Below are 19,983 nucleotides of genomic sequence, written 5' to 3' on the forward strand. Positions count from 1 at the left end.
CCTCCCCCCCCCCCCCCCCAAATCTCCTTCTGTTGGAGGGAGGCTAACGCGCGGGGGACGGTGTTTCCACAGACCGTTGCGGAAACAGGCTTGCTGTTCTGCCCTGTAATTTCATAGCTCGGTGCTACTTAATTCTGCACTGACTTCTGTTTCACCATGCTTATTCCTCCCCTGGGGCCGGGATTCCCCATTCCTCTCTGTGGCTTCTCTCTCACTGTTTCTAATCCCACTAGTCTGACCCTGGGGCATCTCCTTAGGCTCAGCTCAGCTTCATGCCCTGAGGTCATGAGTCATTTTGGAGATGGCGGTTTACATGTGAAAGGAGCTATGTGTAATTTCGGATTTCATAGAAGAGAGTCATCTCTCCTTTACCTCCACATTAATTTCCTGCATCATGCCTTGGGGCACAGCCTTCAGAGGTTTCCTTCCCCCTCCACCCCCCGCCCCATAGTGGAGTCACACAGGCAGGTAAGTGTGTCATCCCTTGCAGGTGGATGGCATTCACGGCTTAATCACTCCTCTCCTCTGTACCCCTCACTCCTCCCTTTCCCAGTTTGCAGAAAACAGGAATTTCCTTTTGTCCTCCTGCTGCACAATAAAAAGCAGCTTGCTGTTTCAGGGGAGAGAAGGGAAACCTAGAGCAAGTTTCTGCCATGCTTGTTAACCACTGCTTCACTGCAAGCAAAGACAACCATCTTAGCAGGTGGCTTACAATTTTCTGTTTGCAATACCAGAGAAGTGTGGGTTTGAATCATAATTTTTCTTCTTTCTTTGTATTTATCTAAAAGCTTTCCTGACACTCCCAAAGATCTTTGTCCCCCACACCTCTGCCCATCCTCAGCTAAATCAGAACTACCAAATGCAACAACCTAAAAAAATGTCAGTGCTCTTGGGGTATACAGTTTTGTCGATCTGTGTTATCCAAAAGGCACAGCTGGCTACAGAGGGTGTCACTTTGGATACTCAGTGGGTTTAGTTGACCTTTTAAAGCACCATAAAACATATCTTCTCACTCAGCCTTCCTTGTAAGAGAAAGTAGCTGTATCAGAAAGAAAAAAAAAATGTGTAGCAAGTTCATTGCATCATTTCAGAAATCAAAAAGTTTCATGCATAATCAAGTCACCCAGGGAACATCCCCTGAATGTTCTTTCCTGGCAGATAAACATTGCAAAAGCAGACTGCGTTTACCTTAAGGGAACACGAAATTCTCTGAGGGTTCGGACTCTCTTGCGCAATAGGTTCAGGGTCCTCACACAACTGGTAAGTGTTATTCTTCTCTATCAGGTTCCTTATTTCAACATCAAGCTCTTTACTTTCACACCTGCTTAGAAAGAAATAGCAATGTTAAACTTTACACCAGAACTTGAAGCACAGAGAAGGTAAATTTGTCAGCTGTCTTCTGAATGTGACAACGCAGACAGCAGAGCTAGTCCTGCACCAAGCTCCTGCTACCTTCCTTCCTGGTACGCAATCAGAGAGCCCTAGAGCAGTGTCACACAGGCAATCTCTAAGGGCTTTGTGGCAGAAATTCATTTAAAATATTTAAACAAGCAGTCTTTATGAATTTTACTACCTTGGGTCTACAAAATCCAAGCCAACCATTTTGGGGATTATATGAAGACTGTCATGTGCCCTCAGCCCCACCCACCCACCGTTTCAAAAATTTTATATTCAACTTCAACAAAAATGCAATCAAAATGGTTAAACTGGTTGCGAACTCCAAAACCAGGTGCTCAGTTCACAAAGTTTTTTGATGTCACATTTTGTTTTCTGCATCACTTCGTAATAGATACCTGATGTGCATTTTCAATTTTTTTTCCTGAAAGTTCTTTTTAAAAATGTTCCTATCTTGTAAAAATTGCTCTGTTAGTGAACACTAAAGTGGTATTTGTTTGGTGGGAAGATTCTTTTCTTTCAGTCTCTCTGCTAAGGACACACAGGACTTATATGCACTTAAGAGCTTGCTCCAAATTCACAGAACTAACTAGCAATTAGGGCTGATTCACCTGATACACCATAATGGTGGAATGTGACTTTCAGAGAATGGACCTAGGCATAATGAAAACAAACCCCCAAAAGCCCTAGACCCAACCCAAGTTTTCAAGAAATACTCATGTCTTTTGCAAGCTCAGACCTTCATTTCCTAATCAGCTTAAACCAACTCTAAATATAAGTAATGCACGACCAGAAAGCAAACTGCAAGGCTCAAAAGTATTACCAACCTGTTACAGCAAGATTACTTCTTGATTTAGGCAGAAAATACTAAATTCTTCGTTTGAGCTACAGAAAAACTGGAAGCAGTACGAATTTATGAGTTATACTTATTGCAGTTTAGACAGGCAATGCACAGGGATCGCACTGCAGGTTCTGAAGAAACTCTTGAAGGGCCATTGATAAAATTATCCAATAAACAAACCCATCTATCCTAATCATAAGAGTAAATAAGTGCGGTGAATTTCGTGCTGATAGCATAAAATGATTCATGTTATTCTTGATATTTGCAACACACAGACTATAACAGAAATGTATGTTCGTTAAGCATGAATGCAAAATCATTTGCAGGAGGTACTACAATAAAATACCAACAGTAGCAAATAAGGACAAGTAAAACTCAAGAGCTTTTTCTTTTACTTGCCCCCTAGCAGTTGGAGAAGCTGGAATTTCATGGCAGGTTTAGAGCCATGAAGCCACCAGAAAAAAAAAAAAAGTTTCACGGCAGAAACAAGATATTTGGATGTGTTTCGAGAGCTAGACCTATGGCATAGGGAAATAGGACTTTTACACAAGGAACCAAGACCCGGGGTTTTTAGCGCTGGAAGGTCCTGAAGCACTAGGACACATCATGTGATTTTTCTTCTCTGCAGAAAAATATTTCTTCGTACTAACCTTTTGCTTTTTTGTTGTTGTTGTTGTTTTTAAACCAATATAGCAGCTAGTGCAAGTTCAAAGAAACAGAGTACCCAACTGAAGAGAGTATTGTCTTTTGTTAGACCACTTTAACTGGCCATAACTCCCTTCCAAAGCCATGACGATTAAGAGAAAGACCTTCTCGATGCACATTTTCATGAATGTCATGGCAGTGCAGCAGGCTGCAGCTGCTCTGAACGCTCGTGGCAGTTTTCAAAGCTTCAGCCGTGCGTGGGTGGCAGGTGAGCCCCAGCAGCACGGGTTAGCCACGTGGCAGCTCGTGAAGAAAACTACAGAAGGAAAACAACAAACCTTGCGAAAGAAATCCAGCCCTTTTCTATCTCGCTAAATATTGCAAAATCCTGGATGGACCAGTGCGAGTGGTACTTTTTCTTTTTTAAGCAATTCTGTGCGAAGGTTCCCGGACAATAAATTCTCAGGCAGCAGCATGACCAAGTGCTCTGCTTATAGCCTTCATTTTTAATCAGCTACATAATGCAAACTTTGCAATGTAAGTAGCAACACCCCTTTTCTCTCAAGTGCACTTCCCTGGAAAACAGCATCTTCATTTGGACTCCCATGCCTGACCCAGCCTGAGATTGCTTTGCTTAACAGAATTGGATATAAGCTGTGCAGAGCACTTGGTGCTTTTGAGGGTGCTCGGAAGAATCGAAAAGCCACAGCACAGAAGCAGTCGCTCATGGTGCAGTTTTAGGAAAAGTGAATGAAGTTATATTTACATAGTAAGGGAGAAATTATTGCTGCAGCCTCCTTAGAGCCCCTAGAAATGTGGCAAAAGGAAGGGAGAGGTTAAATAAAGTGAGGTGAAACGTTACTGAGCAGTATTGAGGGATTTCGGGCAGAGCTGCTAAAACCACAGGCCAATATTTTCAGACTGAGCTTTCAAAATGTCAGTTTTTTATCTGTGCTTAGGCAACGAAAGGTAGGCTAGTTACTCTCCTCTTCCCTCGCTCCACACACCTCCTGTGTGACTTCAGTAGAGCAACCAGCTTAGTGCTTAGCTGAGAGAAAAAACTCTGGCCCTACAAGTCGCTTCTGGTAAAGTGTATTTTGCTCATTGCCCAGGGTTGCAGTCACACATCCTGCTCTAGCTGCTCCAAAGCCTGCCAAAGAGTTTAACTCCTCTACGGCCCCTGCCGCTTTCCACCTTCACTACCTCTCTACTGCAAATTACCATCCCCAACTGCCAGCACAACCTACTCACCCGGCTTGGTCAAAGTAGTCAAGGTTTCTTAAACTCTTTTAAGTCAAATAAGGCAGCTTAGACTAAAACAACTGTTCAAAATGAAGGAGCAATGTCTAGGTGCAGTCCTGAGGACAGTGAAAGACGGGCAGCAACCTCTAGCAGGAGTGCAGCAGCAAGTGTTTAGGCAGGCTGCGCTCATCTCTGCTGCTGGTTCAGCCACAGCGAGAGGAGATGTGTGACCACAGCCTCCTGAGATCAGAGCGTGAATCAAGCTGGGAAATACCCCATAAAGATGGTGGGTTGGCTTTAAATATTTCTTTTCAGCCAGGAAGTATCTATTCCTCTGCTCTGCTCCCCACATTTTGTCTGATGCTGTGGCTGTAAATGATGTTCACCTCTGGCTGCTCCCACCCTGTCTCTCTGCATTCTCCTTTCTGGGCTTAGGAGTACCTGGGCAAGAGCAGGAACCAGCTGTGCCTGGGTAAAAGAAAGGGAACCGCAAGAGACTCAAATCCCTACGAACTGATTGCTGCTCTGTTATATCCATGTGTCTCGACATCGTCACAAAAGTCAGAAAATCACTTCATTGACTGGATTTCTCAGTGCATTTGGTTTTCCCTCAGTTTTTAGACTAAGGTCTTCTGACCAGAAACTATTACTCCGTTTATCTGTATTTTAATATTAGCCACTTTGGTAATTGGAAGGATATATTTATTGTGATCTAAAACGTTAATCATATCTGGTGTCTAGATCCATCTTACAGGCTGGACTTTCAGAGCACACAGATGATCTGAGCGCTTGAATACGTCTTCAAGATACTGGTAATTAGGAGCTACCCCAGAACAAGACAGTTCTTGATGATTACCGGAGCTTCCCCTGGTGAGCTCTAGAGGGCACACAGCATTTAGCTTCTGCAGAAAGCAATCTTTTCAGAACTACTTTTGGTTTTGTGAAGTTCACAGGTACGTTTCTGCACCATTAATACACTTACTGTTCTACGCTGTTGCCAACATTTGCTAAAATCAGGTATTTAGGGTTTTAGTAATTAAATTATGCAAATAGGCAATCTGTTAGGAAAAAAAAAATCAGAAAAATGAAATCCATTCAAATTTGGGAGATAGGTTTTTTATGTTTTGTAAAATCAATCATCAGAGAATATTAAAAGCATTTTTATGTGGGTCATATGCGACAAAGTGTATCCCTTCTATGTGCAAAATCTTTCTAAAGTATATGAAGATATACATAGCATGCTGTGATTAATGCAGAAGCCAATAAAAGATTAGAATATTAACTCCTCTTTGTAAACTTTGAGTTAGTTGCTAAATTTCCTTTTTTGGGAAAATTAAGACATTTCACATGGAAGCAGAACCTATAGATGTAATGAAGGAAGCTGGTCTCCCAGCATAAGTTTTAGCAGCTTGCAAGAAAAGGAGAGAGCCCAACCTTACTCAATTTCCATGTCATATCTGAAAAGTAGTAGCCAATATCCTTCTAGCCATGTCCTCCAAGAATAAGAAATTAGGTCTGTTCTCTTTGGTTTGCAAGTTGCCGTATCCATGCAGGGTTTCACTGCCAGAGACTAACTGTGCACCACATTAAAGATATTTTCATTTCTCCCACGTATTCACCTAGCTGCCTTTAAAATGGTTTTCACTTTTTGCTCTACGGTACATCTTTGCGCCATTTCAATTTCTAGGCTCTATCGGCTTTTTGTAATTAATTATTTGTAAATGGTTGCATACTTTTTACAGCAATTCAGTTTTTCAGCTGGGAGCCAGAACAAAAATTGTGCCCAGCACATGCTTTGTATGTGAATGGGACTGAAATTCCTACGCAGATCAATGCCACCCAGTTAAATAAACCATGCTGGCCTGTCTGTCCTCACAGGGGTAGACAATGAAGTACTGGCTGTACACACACAGGGAATTTTATTAAATTATGCATTTAACGGAGCCAGAGCAAAACCTATATTTGGCCCAAAACTATCACTAAAGCCAGAATATGATGGCACCAGAAAGGAAGCGTGAGATGTAGACACCAGTGGCTTCTAATGGCATCAAGGGCACTCCTTGCAGTCCTTCTTTTCCTGGTCAGGAGAAGAAGCAGAAGACAGAACAACTCCTACTAATACACACTTTCATAATGGAGCAGCAACCAGTTCAGCTCCTGATGGCCTGCCCCATGCTCTTTTCATGAGCCACATGCTTTGGGCTTGTAGCAGCACAGATTGATGGCCAAGAAATACATGTTTATCAAATAGCCAGGGACAAGCCCCATGCAGAGTCCCAGCTCTGCAGCTGGTACCATTTGTGAGCTCTTGGCTCTCCCCGGTTTTCACTGGAAACGGGCATTATGACTTTTACTAATAGCAGTTATGTGGCAACAATGGACATACCTACAACATGTCCCAAGACATTTGTTGCAAAATATTAATACCGAAGGCATATAACTATTTGAAATAATAATTTCAAGGCTGGTGTGCTGGGGTCATTCTCCTGTGATTGGTCAAAGCGCAAATACACACCATAAACAATTGTGAAAAAAGGTTTTAAGCCAGGATTTACAGCCAGACGCCAACACCACGGAGTCATATTTTGACGGGAAATGAATTCCAGAGTCTAGGGGTTAAACACATGCTTCATCCCCTTGGGTGGGCATTTGGGACGTAGGATTCTTGCTTGGCTAAGCCTAAGGAGCAGATCCATGGAAAGAAATAAATTTCTGCACTTGAATTACGGAGGATGAACTGGTTGGGATAAATTAAAAAATGTGGCAAATTTCAAACCGTTTCAGCTAATATATCCCCTGTTTATGATAACACACTTCATTTCAGAAAAAGGCCTTTAGAATATGGGAGAGAACGAGACCTGGATTACAGAATATTTAATTTAACTTGTACTAGAAATAGACTTAAAATAGGAATAAAATTAGGCATATAATTCTTAAAAATGACAGTTTATCTGTAGAACTAGCCTATTCTTTTATGTTCCATATGATTTTACAGGATTTTTGCTCTCCTTGAATTCAGTTTTGTAGAAATCTTAGATTATTTTTCATGCAAATACATTGGGATTTTAATATTAAAATCTTATCCAGTTAAGACAACAAAGAATTTCCGGTCCAACAAGCAATGGGAAGAACAAAATTTTGCCAAGAAAACAAAAAGACTTTTGTTACAGAAAAAAATTTTTGCAGCCTCATGAGAGAATATTTACAATGGGGTGCAGCTCCCTAAGGATCAGTGGTGCTATTCCAGTACTCAACACCCAGCGAGCGGATCTCCGCTCAGAGTTTAGGCTTGGGAATTTGAGCCAGATCTCTTGAAATTGAGCTCCACTGGTTCTACATTCCACTTCACATGTACCACTATAAAAAACAGTTTATTGGGCATAAAGCGTACTGCACTGGTACAAACACAAAAAGAACACCTGCCTTTGACGATTATGAGGATATACTTAAAAAGAAAGTTTAAAAAAAAAATAAAGCAACACTATTTCAAATTATTTCCAACTTAATTTTTTAACTCAAATTTCACCAGAAAAAATTCACCCAGTATTTCAAAAGCGCAGCTGGAAAGCCAGCCACCAGCAGCAGCTGAGACCCACCTAGCAGAACTGCATTGTCTTTGGAGTGAGATGTCCCAGATGTTGCGAAAAAAGTGCTGGCACTGTTGCTTGGGAGGTAACTGCAGTGAGATTAGAAATAATCTCACTCCAGTCCCGAGAAGATAGCTCCATAAGGCAAGGTGTATGACAGGGGTTAAAACATGTACGTACTGTGACTATAGCAGAGAAACCACTTAAACTTTCGCTCAAATCTGATGAAGCCAAAACATCTGCCTATCACCCCATAAACGTCCCTACACTTCTGTTCCCTTTATGACAAAGGAATGGAGCTTTTAAGGCACGTTTAATAGCCAGCAGCTGTCTGGCTGTCAAATGCCACATCTGGAGAAGCTGTGTGCTGTTAACGTGAACAGAAACAATTATTCTTTAATAGTTTTGCTTAATTTTAAGAATTACACAAATCACAACAACAAAAGAGGTACATGTTCTTAATGGAAACACATCTGGTTTCTCTGAAAATAAGCCAAAAAAAAAAAAAAAAAAAGGGCCCAGTGATTATTTGAAGGTGCACCTATAATCTGTCCCGTCTCAGTAAAGAGAGAAGTAAAGCTACTGATATACAGGCACTTAGTGTCTCCCAGACTTTGACTATTCCCCTCAACAAATATGCAACATGCAAGAAGACGACAACTAGCTGGTTCACATTACATGGCATGTTACTTATCACACAGTGCTGCTCCCCTCCGTGCCTGGAGGTTCCTGTCCTTTGGGACTGGGTTTCAATGCTGCCGCCTCACTTCTGTACCCTATACAGCCTGTATGTCAGGAAAATAACATCATTCCCCTTTCACTTAGATCTTCTGCTTAATTATACTATGAAGACCATAATTGAATTTCTTCCTCATGGACAGCATTTGGGCTGAGTTCAAACTTCAGGAAAGCCAATTAAATTATTTTCACCAACTTTCTTGGGCTTTAAATGAGCCATGAACGAGTTACAGCTGACTCTCTCTGGAGAAGCGGTAAATGGAGCACTGTCACCCAGACTCATCATCCAGGACTTACATAGCTGCGTGCGGATCACTAGTGGAAACGGAATTGAAGTTTTGCCATGAAAATCAATCAAATGGAAAGCTCGGCCGAGCAGAGCCACCAAGTAGCGTGTGCTTTCTGAGCAGATGAATTCCCCCACTGAAATGCACACGTGCAGAAAGCTGGTGGGAGATGGCAGGAAAGTGTTAGAAGAACTGAAAATGAAGGGTTAAAAAACAAGAGGGGAGACAAATCTAGATGTTTTCAAGTGCTTGCTCTTTTTCTGTGAAGACCAATAGCTAGAAAAGCTTGCACCCCTTTTAGGACACCCTCCTAGCCTCAGTAGGCACCTTTTTGAAATGGTCCCCCTCCCACAGCCCTTTCTGGACTGGCTACTTGTCCCACAGATACAGCTTGACCGGCTGCTCGCTCCACAGATATAGCTTGAGCACCACGAGTCTATTCAAGTCTTACACGTACTCATTTCTGTGGAAAGCTATGATTCTGATGCAATTACATCGTTGACATTTTTAACTGGTACTTTACATCACTATTCTTTCTTTTCCCGAATCAGGCATCACTACAAACGGAACATGACCTATGAACAGCCCATTTTGCCTCCTAGTTCAGCCTTGGCCAGGATGTGGATACGTCACCAACGCCTTACTGACCTGGGCTCACAGCTGGGCTGCACTCTTGGAGGAAAACAAGTCCACGATTCATTTGGGTCAGTGTCTCCCACACAGACCTGAGATATTTTCCGTGATCTACTAACAGCGCAAGCAGAATAAACAGATGAACACCATTTGGAAATGCAGCCAGGAAATTTAACATACGGTAGCTGACAGAGGACAACCAGCTCTGCTGAGTCAAGCCAACTTCTTGCCTGTGGTAGCTGTTAGGCAGCCAAGCTGAAAGGCAGAGGAAGCTCGCCGCGCGGCTGTCTGCATCACAGGTCCAGGGCTTGAACTGTCAGCGACCGACATACGGTTTCACCAGGGATGCCATCACCAGACAGGAACCTGGCGCCTCCCTCCCTTCACAGAGACAGGCTGGAGTCAAACTACACCAGCAGCAGCTCACAATGTCTTGAATAAATGGGAAACCCCAGTCCACAAGGGATTCCAAATCCAATTATTTCACAATAAACTAACCTGGGAAAAAATGCTTCTTACAGGAAGAAAGGAGGGTAGGGTATTATTTCTTAAGCTTCCCTAAAAAATCTACAGTTGCCTTAAAACAGTTTTTCTTTTTCTCTCTCTCTCAAATCCACACACTATACTTAATACTTTTTAAAGCTACCTTTTAATCATTCTCAGCTACCTTGATTCTCAGCTACCTTGAATTTTTTTTTTTTTTTTTTGCCCCCCGGTCCTTTTTTTGTATACACTAAGAGCACTATTAATTTTCTTAAGGCTCCTTATTACTCACTGACAGTCTTAGAAAGGTGTTGCCATCATCACAGCCTCATCAGAGGCTGTAGCCATAACGTGACCTCTTTATCTCTATATCCTACAGTCCCACCTCTTTTACTGCCATTATCACTAGAAGTAATATTAGTTCATGAAGAAGCAGGTGCCCAAAAAGGTTGCAAAATCTCCATACCTGGAGATGACTGAAACTCATCTAGACAGGCCCTGAGTAACCTGACCTAACTAGCCCTGCTTTGAGCAGGAGGTCGGTCCAGATGACCTCCCGAGGTCCCTTCCAACCTACACTATTATTCTCTATGATTTTGCTTTTCTCAGTACAGAAAATTTCCACGTTTCACTTATTTAACCAGAACCAATACAGATCTCCACAGGACAGATTAAAGCAGAACAAAAAAGTATTAACCTGGGTGTCTGGAAGATAAATTGATTGACACATGCAGGAAAGACTCAACTATATATTTCCAATAATGTAACATAAATTACTTTTTAAAAAAATAAAAATAAAAGAAGTTTCTCCATGTAAAATTAAGGTAGTTAATACCTTTCCATCTCAACACACTGATGGGAGCACAATTCTAGATGATCCTCTGCACCTTTGTTCTTCCTTTTGAGCTGCTCACAGTGAATCTATTAGAAACAGGGAGGGAAAAAAGCAGATTTTAAGGGGAAATAAAAAGATAACAATCTAGGAAGAAAAATTTAAGTACACAATTGCAATGAGAAAACATAACCATATCTTGCCTGCATGACATTTCTGCACGTTTTCCTGTTTTCCTCTTCATATACCACAAATGGCTGACAAGCAAGCCAGGAATCTACTTCCTCCTTCCCAGCATCATCCCCTCTTAAGTCCACCACTCTGTCAGGGACAGTTTTGCAAGGGTAGGAGCAGTAACAGTCTCTGGCTGCGGTGGCAAGAATCTACCCAAGGAGCAAAGCTGTCAGCAGTCACAGGAACATTGGAAGTGTTGCAAAAAGGGCTGTTATTATTCATCCTAAAAGAATCAACTATCTTAAATACTCTAGAGTTCAAGCATGTCCTCACATTGACTAGAAAATTCATATACTTCATGGAAGCGTCCAGTAAAACTACTGCTCCAAATTTAAGAGAATTTGAGTAATGAGTGATCTAGATCACTTGGAGAGAAAAGAAAAGGAGCCACGCGTGAGTTATTGTGCACGAGTGCGCTGTTCAAGAACTATACAAGCTCCTAACAGGCTTCCTTCTGGTCAGGGCCAGCTACTGTCCAGCACTGCATTTCCAAAGAGAAAGGAGAGAAGAAAAAAAGCACCCCTCCCAGAGGAAAGGACTCGCATCAGGGTAAGAGTAAGCAGTCCACATTTAGATATTCCCTTTTGGATGAAAACTCCAAGCAGGGAAAAAAGGAAGCTTTTTTAATTTTATGAGGTACCACCATCTCTCCGGCACAAGTGGGAGAACAGATGGTACAAACAGTGAGCCAACGCCACCTCATCCAGAAGAGTCATTCTGCTCCTGTGCTGCAGGCTGGTAACAGCCCTGATTATGTTTCTTCAGCCTATGTGGGACATCTCTAGTTCATCAGAAAAGGAGCCCAAAAGTCTTAGTCTTCTCTTTAGATCAAAATGACAACCAATAGCATTATGATAGTTGCTGGAATTAGAAAACTGGCAGGTTTCATAACACCTATCGTACGAACAGCAACACGACCACTGAAATAAAGTGGGGAGTCATCAAGAGCGAAACCTGCTATTTATAAGCAAATAAGTTTTCAGTTACAAGTCACTCTCTTTATTGGTAACATCAACTTAATGTGAAACCACAGCTGAACATTTTATAGAAACCATGCTGCTTCATCTATGTGCAGAGCCGAAATTTAAAATGAAAGGTTGCCAGGAGAAGATCTGAGGTGTTTGGCATCCCTCCCCCCTCCTAACTCCCATTCCTGCAGGCATTTCACACATTTTAAACGCATCTGGTAATCACTAATTACAAGGATCCTATTAAGAAAAAATGTCAATTCAGTTTCATGTGAAACTTGATTCCAGTTTGTCTGAGTTTTACGAGTGTCTGTTTAATCATAACAAAAACATGCTGAAGTATGGAAAGCTGTATTCGTTTGATTTCCATGGGACCTGCAGACACTTGGTACTAATGAGAATTAAGCCTTATTTTGGAGTGCCTAAACTTGGCTTTTAGGTGTCTAACTTAAAAATATAAAATTAAAAAAATGTTGACCTAGAATGAACACTCCCTACCACCACTGAAATGACAAAAAATAAAACAAAATGACTAAATGAAATCTGACCATACTTGTCTGAATTAAAAAAAAAAACCACACAAGGAATTCAGACTGCTAGTCCATCTCTAGTTCATCCCACTGGGCTTAGACATTTCAGCAGTCTCGGATGCATTTGCCAAGTTACGTACAGTATTGCAGCCCATGTGCTGAAAAAAGAGGCCATGTCAAAGGGACACAGGTTAGATGTTACTGAAAAGATGATACCTATGTTGGTAAAATTCATGCAAGAAGCAAAGAAAGCTCTGAAAAACTGAAAAGAAAAAAAAGCAGTGAAGAACATAGGAAAAGGTACTTATTTATTAGACATGTCACTTCCTGTTTCTGCAGTGAGGATGGCGAGCCAGATTCAGGGGCCCGCAGGGAAGGGGTGCTGCACACTCCCTGCCGGGGAGTGCTCTGGGATCGCATAGCGGGCGCTCGGGGTTTTCCGTGGCCCTGCTCTGCCAAGCCAGGGAAACGCACAGAAAGGAGCTGCTAAAGCCGACAATTCCCAAATCACTGCGTGGCCCAGCTGCACACCCAGCCAGCCTAAACAAGGAGTTCTGAAGAAGTCCTACGGCTAACATCTGCTGGGGTGGGGGGTATCCCCTCCCCTGTGGCTCGACAAGGTCCGTTGTACGTATCTCCTGACTCTTAGTCATATGCAGATTTTGCAGCGTGTCCCTCAGTACTAGGCACCTTGATTTAAGGCATGTCTATACAAGCCAGCCCAGCTTTCAGAAGCCATTTCGTTATCGTAGCATGGGAGTACGCCCACTTTCTTCTATCCAGTCCAAGATACGGGAAAAAGTAGTAAAAACTTAACTGCAGTGATAGCTGGCATGTTCCACCCAGCTGGGCACGGTCAGGCTAGTGCCAGCTAAGCAGCATTGCCACCTGCTTTGATTTGCCTCCACTGTTTCCCAAACTACTGATGCGCAAGGGACTGTTGATGCAGAGTAACGGCTCGGCCTTTCATTTCTTATGGGTTTTTTGGTAAAGCGTGTCAGTTCTGAAAGGCTTTTTTTATTTTTATTTTTTTAAATCATTTTTTATTCTTCACAGCAATAAATTTACTGCAATGAGTCTGACCTTGTTGGCAGCACAAGTTGTGCTAAATCTACAGTTATGAATCTGAGCGAAAGAGATGCAACTAGGTTATTGTACCATGTGCAAGTGTTTGTTATTAAAACAACCATAAGTTTTTACAACTGTAATATGCAATTTAATGCTGTAGGTTTTTATTAGATCAGACAAATTGAAGCCAAGATGGATAAAATTCAGCTACTTCAAAGAATTAAGGCTCTGTAGAAAGTAGGTTGTTATAATGGTCATGTAAAGGATTGCTCAGAATTACATAAATTTTCTGCTTTCTGTCGAGGCTTTTAAGAACACGAACATCCTGAAATAAAACAGGATCAGTTTTGCTCACAGATGTATGGGGTTTCACAATAATTGAAAATGTTTGCTAAAAAGCGTGTAAAATTTCCTTGGTGCTCGCCCACCAAATTTATCAGTGCTCCAAGCCTTAAGTACTTCCTAGATATACCTGAATAGGCCAAAAGCACTTTCTGGTTGAAGTATTAATTTGCATTAAAAACAAATAAGTTTTCCACATATGAAAAACACATTTGGAGAGAAAAAAAAAACACATTGTCCAAGAATGACAACAAGACTCACTAATTCTAATAAAATCTTAATTATAAAAACTATCACAGCCACAAAGGCACTCATCACACTGGAGTTTCAAAATGTTATCCAAAATGCATTTCACAAAATCCGTATTGTAAATGTTAAATCCTGTACTACTCTTGCCCCATTCTCTTTTTCTTTCTTCAAGTCTAGTTCTAGCTTAAGAGCATCCTAGTTTCCCAAACCTTTGCTCATTTTCCCCACACCTGCTCTGTAATTCACTTGTTCTTCAGTTGTACCAAAGCAATATTTTGTGGGAATGCAATGTAAAATGAACGTCAGAAATGAGCCAGCCTAAAAGAGACAGAGAAGAGAAAGGAGATTTTTGTTTTGTTATGTTTTTCCTGCCTAGATCAGCTCAATGATTCAATTTTACAGACCACCACCATAAACGGACATATTGTCACAGTGGAGGGAGCAGAAAACAGAGAGTATGCCAAACAAATGGAAGTACATACTCGCAAATTATACATAAGGAATAAACCCATTAACAAGTTAGCCTTGCAGTGATACCCATTTTTGTATTGCGAAAGATCCAGGGCCTGTCACAGCCAGCCTGAGTAAACTTACCTCATTTAAGTATTACCCATATTGCAAAATAGCTCTGAAACAAAGTGGAACATATATAATCATAAATGCTGTTGATAAACAAGCCAGCAGGTTACACATTATCTGTGTGTGGCTGTTGTGTAGGAGGAGTGGGAGGGAGAAATGGATTATTACTGTAAATGTGATCAAAATGGAAGAACAAGCGAAGAAATAAAAAAAGCATTTGATGAAAGAGATCCTAAGCAACACTCACTGAAACTGATCTGAAACAGGACTAAAGCCTTCACGATTTTTTTGCTCTGAGGAAGTCAAACATATAACAGTTCTGTCATCTCCTCCTACCTAGATATTCCCAGGTTTGGTACCCATAATAGCACCAGTATGCGGTGCAGCCAGCCTTGAACCAGCCATTGCTAGCGCATGTCCTTCTGCTTTTGCATCCAGTGCTCTTCACTGAAAATGCAGCTTCAGTCATGTAAATGCAGCACGAGAAAAAGCCACAGACCAACACAGCAAGATCTGCCGGTCCTCTCCTCCCCCTGTTATTTCCTGATAAAGTGCTGAAACTTCAATATTAGACAGTTTCTAACCAAAATTCAAAATCTGAAGCTTGATTTTTGCCAAAAATAAAGAGGAGTTAGGTCCCTCAGTTCTGTCTTGCCCAATTTGGTTCAGATAAAATGAAACTGGTACCTGCCCTGTGTGATGCAGGAAGATTTAATGCCGAACACTTAAAACTGATCTCACCGTTAAGTACAATTCTCGTTGGTTAAGTGTAACGCTAGATTCAGAACAGCAATCACCCCAAAGAACTTAATCCACAGATGCCCTCCCACGAAGTTGTGATAGCCACAACTCGATAAGCAGTCTATTTACGTTTCTTGAGATAATCTCAAACTGCGCGGCTACTGAAGTGAATTAAAACCTAATACAACAGAAACCCCTTGAAGTGGACCAGAGCGAGGAATGAGCCAGTTAAAGGCTGAACACACTATTTCTACCCCGAACTGAACGCCTGGCTTTCGGCACAGAGCAGATGGAACTCCGGAGAGGCTCTGCACTGCGGGTTCTTTGGCTCCGGTCCAGGAAAGGAAAATGTGCAGCATAATCTCTGCATTTGCTTTGTGTACTGGGTGTAGCAGGGTGACTTTGCACAGATAGTGCCTGCTGTATAGCTCTTCAGTCCTACGAGTGCTGGTCCTCCATCACTGGAGGAAAATGCTTCTGTTGACATACACAAACTAGTTTAAGTGGTGGTACAAAACACTTTTAAACTACATGACCTTGTTAAAAATCAATATATCACTTTTTTCTTAAATTAAAACAGAGAGAAAACCAATTTTTAAGGCATATTTCTCTCTTTGGAAATCAGTCCATTTAATTTCTAAACATCTTTGGATTGAAGATCTCGAGAACTACATCTAAAAGTGAGAAAATTATTCCCCAATGAGTATAAATCCCTTCAAGTAGAAATCAGTGGCACAAGTGTTACCAAAAAGCAACCACAGTCATGCCCAGGGCTCGGGTGACACAGACATTTGAGTTTACCATGTCAGTCACTCCACACGGGCATCTGCACAGATGAGTTTAAAGCATACAAGCTAATTTGAAAGGCTACAAAACAGAAGTTCACTGCCAAAAATATCATGACTACACTTCCAACATGTAGGAGTTGCATAAGAATTGACCAGAGGAAGTCGTAAATATCAAGCCATCAAAGCCACACACAGCGCATACCTCAAAACACTCTCAGTACTTCTCTGGATTCCTGTAGTCACCCTCCCTCTCCCATCATCGGAGGCCATAAAAAAAAAGAAAATACTAACCTCTAATTATTATAAGGTTATGAGTCCAGGAGTTGGGAGGATTTAAGCTTTTTTGTTTTGGGGAGCTTCATAACGTTAAGAAGTTGCTAGAAGATGTACGACGGCAACCAAAGGTGTCACCTAAAGAAAATCCCAACATTTTTCTGTGTTTTTTTTTAACAAATTTTAACTTTCAAGTTATTTGAGCCTCTCTGATATTTAAATGCAGCCTGTCACTGATTTTCCGATACTGCACGTAGACTCCTCTTTTTAATATGTTTAGAAGAGATCTTTTCTTCACTGGAAAATGTTAGGTTCGACTGAAGCCAATTAGTGTACACAGGTTTGGGGGCAAAGTCAATGATACTTTGAACATACCTATTGAAACACTCTCGTACTTCTCTGGATTCCTGTAGTCACCCTCCCTCTCCCATCATCGGAGGCCATAAAAAAAAAGAAAATACTAACCTCTAATTATTATAAGGTTATGAGTCCAGGAGTTGGGAGGATTTAAGCTTTTTTGTTTTGGGGAGCTTCATAACGTTAAGAAGTTGCTAGAAGATGTACGACGGCAACCAAAGGTGTCACCTAAAGAAAATCCCAACATTTTTCTGTGTTTTTTTTTAACAAATTTTAACTTTCAAGTTATTTGAGCCTCTCTGATATTTAAATGCAGATTATAAGGTTATGAGTCCAGGAGTTGGGAGGATTTAAGCTTTTTTGTTTTGGGGAGCTTCATAACGTTAAGAAGTTGCTAGAAGATGTACGACGGCAACCAAAGGTGTCACCTAAAGAAAATCCCAACATTTTTCTGTGTTTTTTTTTAACAAATTTTAACTTTCAAGTTATTTGAGCCTCTCTGATATTTAAATGCAGCCTGTCACTGATTTTCCGATACTGCACGTAGACTCCTCTTTTTAATATGTTTAGAAGAGATCTTTTCTTCACTGGAAAATGTTAGGTTCGACTGAAGCCAATTAGTGTACACAGGTTTGGGGGCAAAGTCAATGATACTTTGAACATACCTATTGTATGCAATTTCTGTGAAAGCAAACTGCTGTTAATAAAATACAAATTCATTCCAAAAAAGTATAAAATATGTTGATAAAATAAAACCCTCAGCAATAAATACCTTTGATTTGGAACATTGGAAAAATGTACATTCATCAAATATACATTTGACATTGGAACAGGCTGCCCAGGGAAGGGGTTGAGTCCCCATCCCTGGAGGTATTTAAAAGATGAGTAGATGAGGCACTTAGGGACATGGTTTAGTGGGCATGGTGGTGTTGGGTCGACGGTTGGACTCGATGATCTTAGAGGTCTTTTCCAACCTCAATGATTCTATGATTCTATGATTTGTTTAAAATTTATTTATCAAGCAATCGCAGATCTGTCAAATATACAGAAATATGCCAAGCATACAGATCTTCAGAAAAACACTTGCAAACTAGGCATATTTCATGGAATAGCACTGCATGAGCCTTTCCAATGGTATTTTCTCATGATCCGTATCCAACTTTAATTAGCACGACAAATTATTTGGAGGTGGGCAAGATGGGAAGGAAGTACTTAGGTATTTGTTAAATGTCAGCTTTAAATTATGCAGTAAAAAAAATGGTTCTTTATTATTATTCACTGCCAAAGTATGGACAGGAAGCTTTCCAAGAGATAAAATACAGAAGTCAAAAGGAAAAATGCTGCAGGATAAAAGCAAGATTAATAACTATGATATTCATTGATAGTGCCCAAGATGTTTTTTCTGAACAATTTTTAATGGAGATCTCACTACAATGAAACTGTGATGTTGCGATAGGAAAGAGAAATGATGGAACTTTCTTGTGCAATCCAAGCCAAGAGAGAAAAGATTTAGGATCTATCAACTCCAATGACTTTGGACTCGAGTCTCTGCAGTATAAAGAGATAGCACAGTAACAGAAGATTGATTGTTCCAAGTACAGGGCCCACGTGGCTGGGAAGGAAGCGAGGCTGTGAGAAAAGAATTCAAGATACAGGCAGACCTACCTACAAAAAGTTGTGCAACTACAAGAACAGAAGTTTAACAGTGAGAAGGTAAGAATGATCTGATTACATGAGGAATGCAGCTCTGTTTTATTTAAATTTCATGCTCTCTAGCCAAGCTTCAAAATCCCAGGACAAAAAAGAGAAAGAAGAGCCCATAGAAAGGTAGGAACAATCTAACAAGCCAGTTGCAAAAACACTTTGGCATTGCTCGGCTGGCAGGAACACCAGTCCTAAGCAACTCAGAAATGCATGTTGCTTTCCATATGTTCCAGTGTGCCCACACTTCTGGAAACGCGGCACCGCTGCTGCTAGAAATTAGGACTCTGCCGGCAGCACATCATGAGCGTACTAAGGATCCAGAAGCAAGTCAAGGGAAGATGACCCTTTAAGAAGCTCTCTTTCTTCAGGCTTCTAAATAGTTTGCTGTGAGCATTTTGTAATGCTCACAGGTGTACTGACAACTTTTGCTTCATTTTGAGAGAGGGGAGGTAGAGCCATCTGGAGTTCCTACAGCTGCCCTAGCACAACAGGTATGCGTGCCCCCTGGCAGCAAACACCACTGGTTCTAAAAACAGAAGGGTTGCTTCTCACTACGATGGATAGAAGTACTGCAGCTTTACATTTTTATCAAAGAAATAATTAAAACAAGGAGGGGAAAAAGCACACGCGTGTTTGTTTTCTTCTCCCTCTACACAAACCCCATCTCACTAGTCCTCATAGCTCACCTCATTTATACTTATTAATCCGAAACATACCACTTGAAATTTATAATACTGTGGCTCCACGTATTCCTTACTCAGGGTTGGAATGCATCAAAACTTTTTCTGAGACACAGCATTAATGCCAATTTACAGCAACAAGGCAAGCAAAATACCTCCTAGCCCCGAGTCCTAGCCCACCCTCAAATGCTATGTGGATTATAGAAAAGAATTTGTAGCAGATGTGGATAAAGGGCCCACCTCCTAATGACAGACCCAGCTGAGGAAATCCTGTGCCTGCTCCAGTCAGAGTCAGTAGCACAGGGAACATCCCAAACTCTACAGAACAGGTAAAACTTCCAAAGGTCTCAACAGAAGCATTATCCAAGGAAGGAATGTGGGTCAAACCCAGTACAGGTGCACTGAATCTTTGTATCACTAGATTTACCCCAAAATAACTGTTTGACATAGCCTTAATGCTCTATATGGCAGTAATCCTTCACTATTCCTGCACCTTTCATTGTCCACCTTTGTGCAAGGAAAGAAAGTAAATGAACTCTGCTATAGCTATTCTATATAAAAATTATGAAGAAATTAAAAAATCATTTAGGAAAAAAACCACTTTTAAAATATCAGCTTTTGGATTTGAGGTCACTTTGGTAGATGACAAGGGAAAAGAGGCACATGACTTCATTCTGAGGCTAGGCAGAGACCCACTGATACGAGCTTCAAATTAATGCAGAAGTTACTCACCATATTTAGGGAAGGTGTTCGTCTCCGTGCTGCTAGGTTAGGACGTACTAGTCTC

The 19,983-nt window shown here is 41.1% G+C and overlaps 1 protein-coding gene across 1 annotated transcript in view; it reads right to left on the minus strand.

Annotated features, from left to right (window-relative positions):
- Positions 1-11,563, minus strand: part of TNIP3 (TNFAIP3 interacting protein 3) — a 52,807-nt gene extending 41,244 nt beyond the window's left edge. Inside the window, exons 1-4 of the mRNA XM_019474657.1 lie at positions 11,558-11,563; positions 10,887-11,066; positions 10,687-10,772; positions 1,189-1,321 (exon numbers count right to left, since the gene is read on the minus strand). Of these exons, the coding sequence (XP_019330202.1) occupies positions 1,189-1,321; positions 10,687-10,772; positions 10,887-11,066; positions 11,558-11,563 (405 nt within the window). The remainder of the gene's footprint in view (positions 1-1,188; positions 1,322-10,686; positions 10,773-10,886; positions 11,067-11,557) is intronic.
- Between the last annotated feature and the right edge of the window lie 8,420 nt (positions 11,564-19,983).

Source organism: Aptenodytes forsteri, unplaced genomic scaffold (assembly GCF_000699145.1).
Source record: "Aptenodytes forsteri isolate BGI_AS27 unplaced genomic scaffold, ASM69914v1 Scaffold317, whole genome shotgun sequence".
Taxonomy (NCBI): domain Eukaryota; kingdom Metazoa; phylum Chordata; class Aves; order Sphenisciformes; family Spheniscidae; genus Aptenodytes; species Aptenodytes forsteri.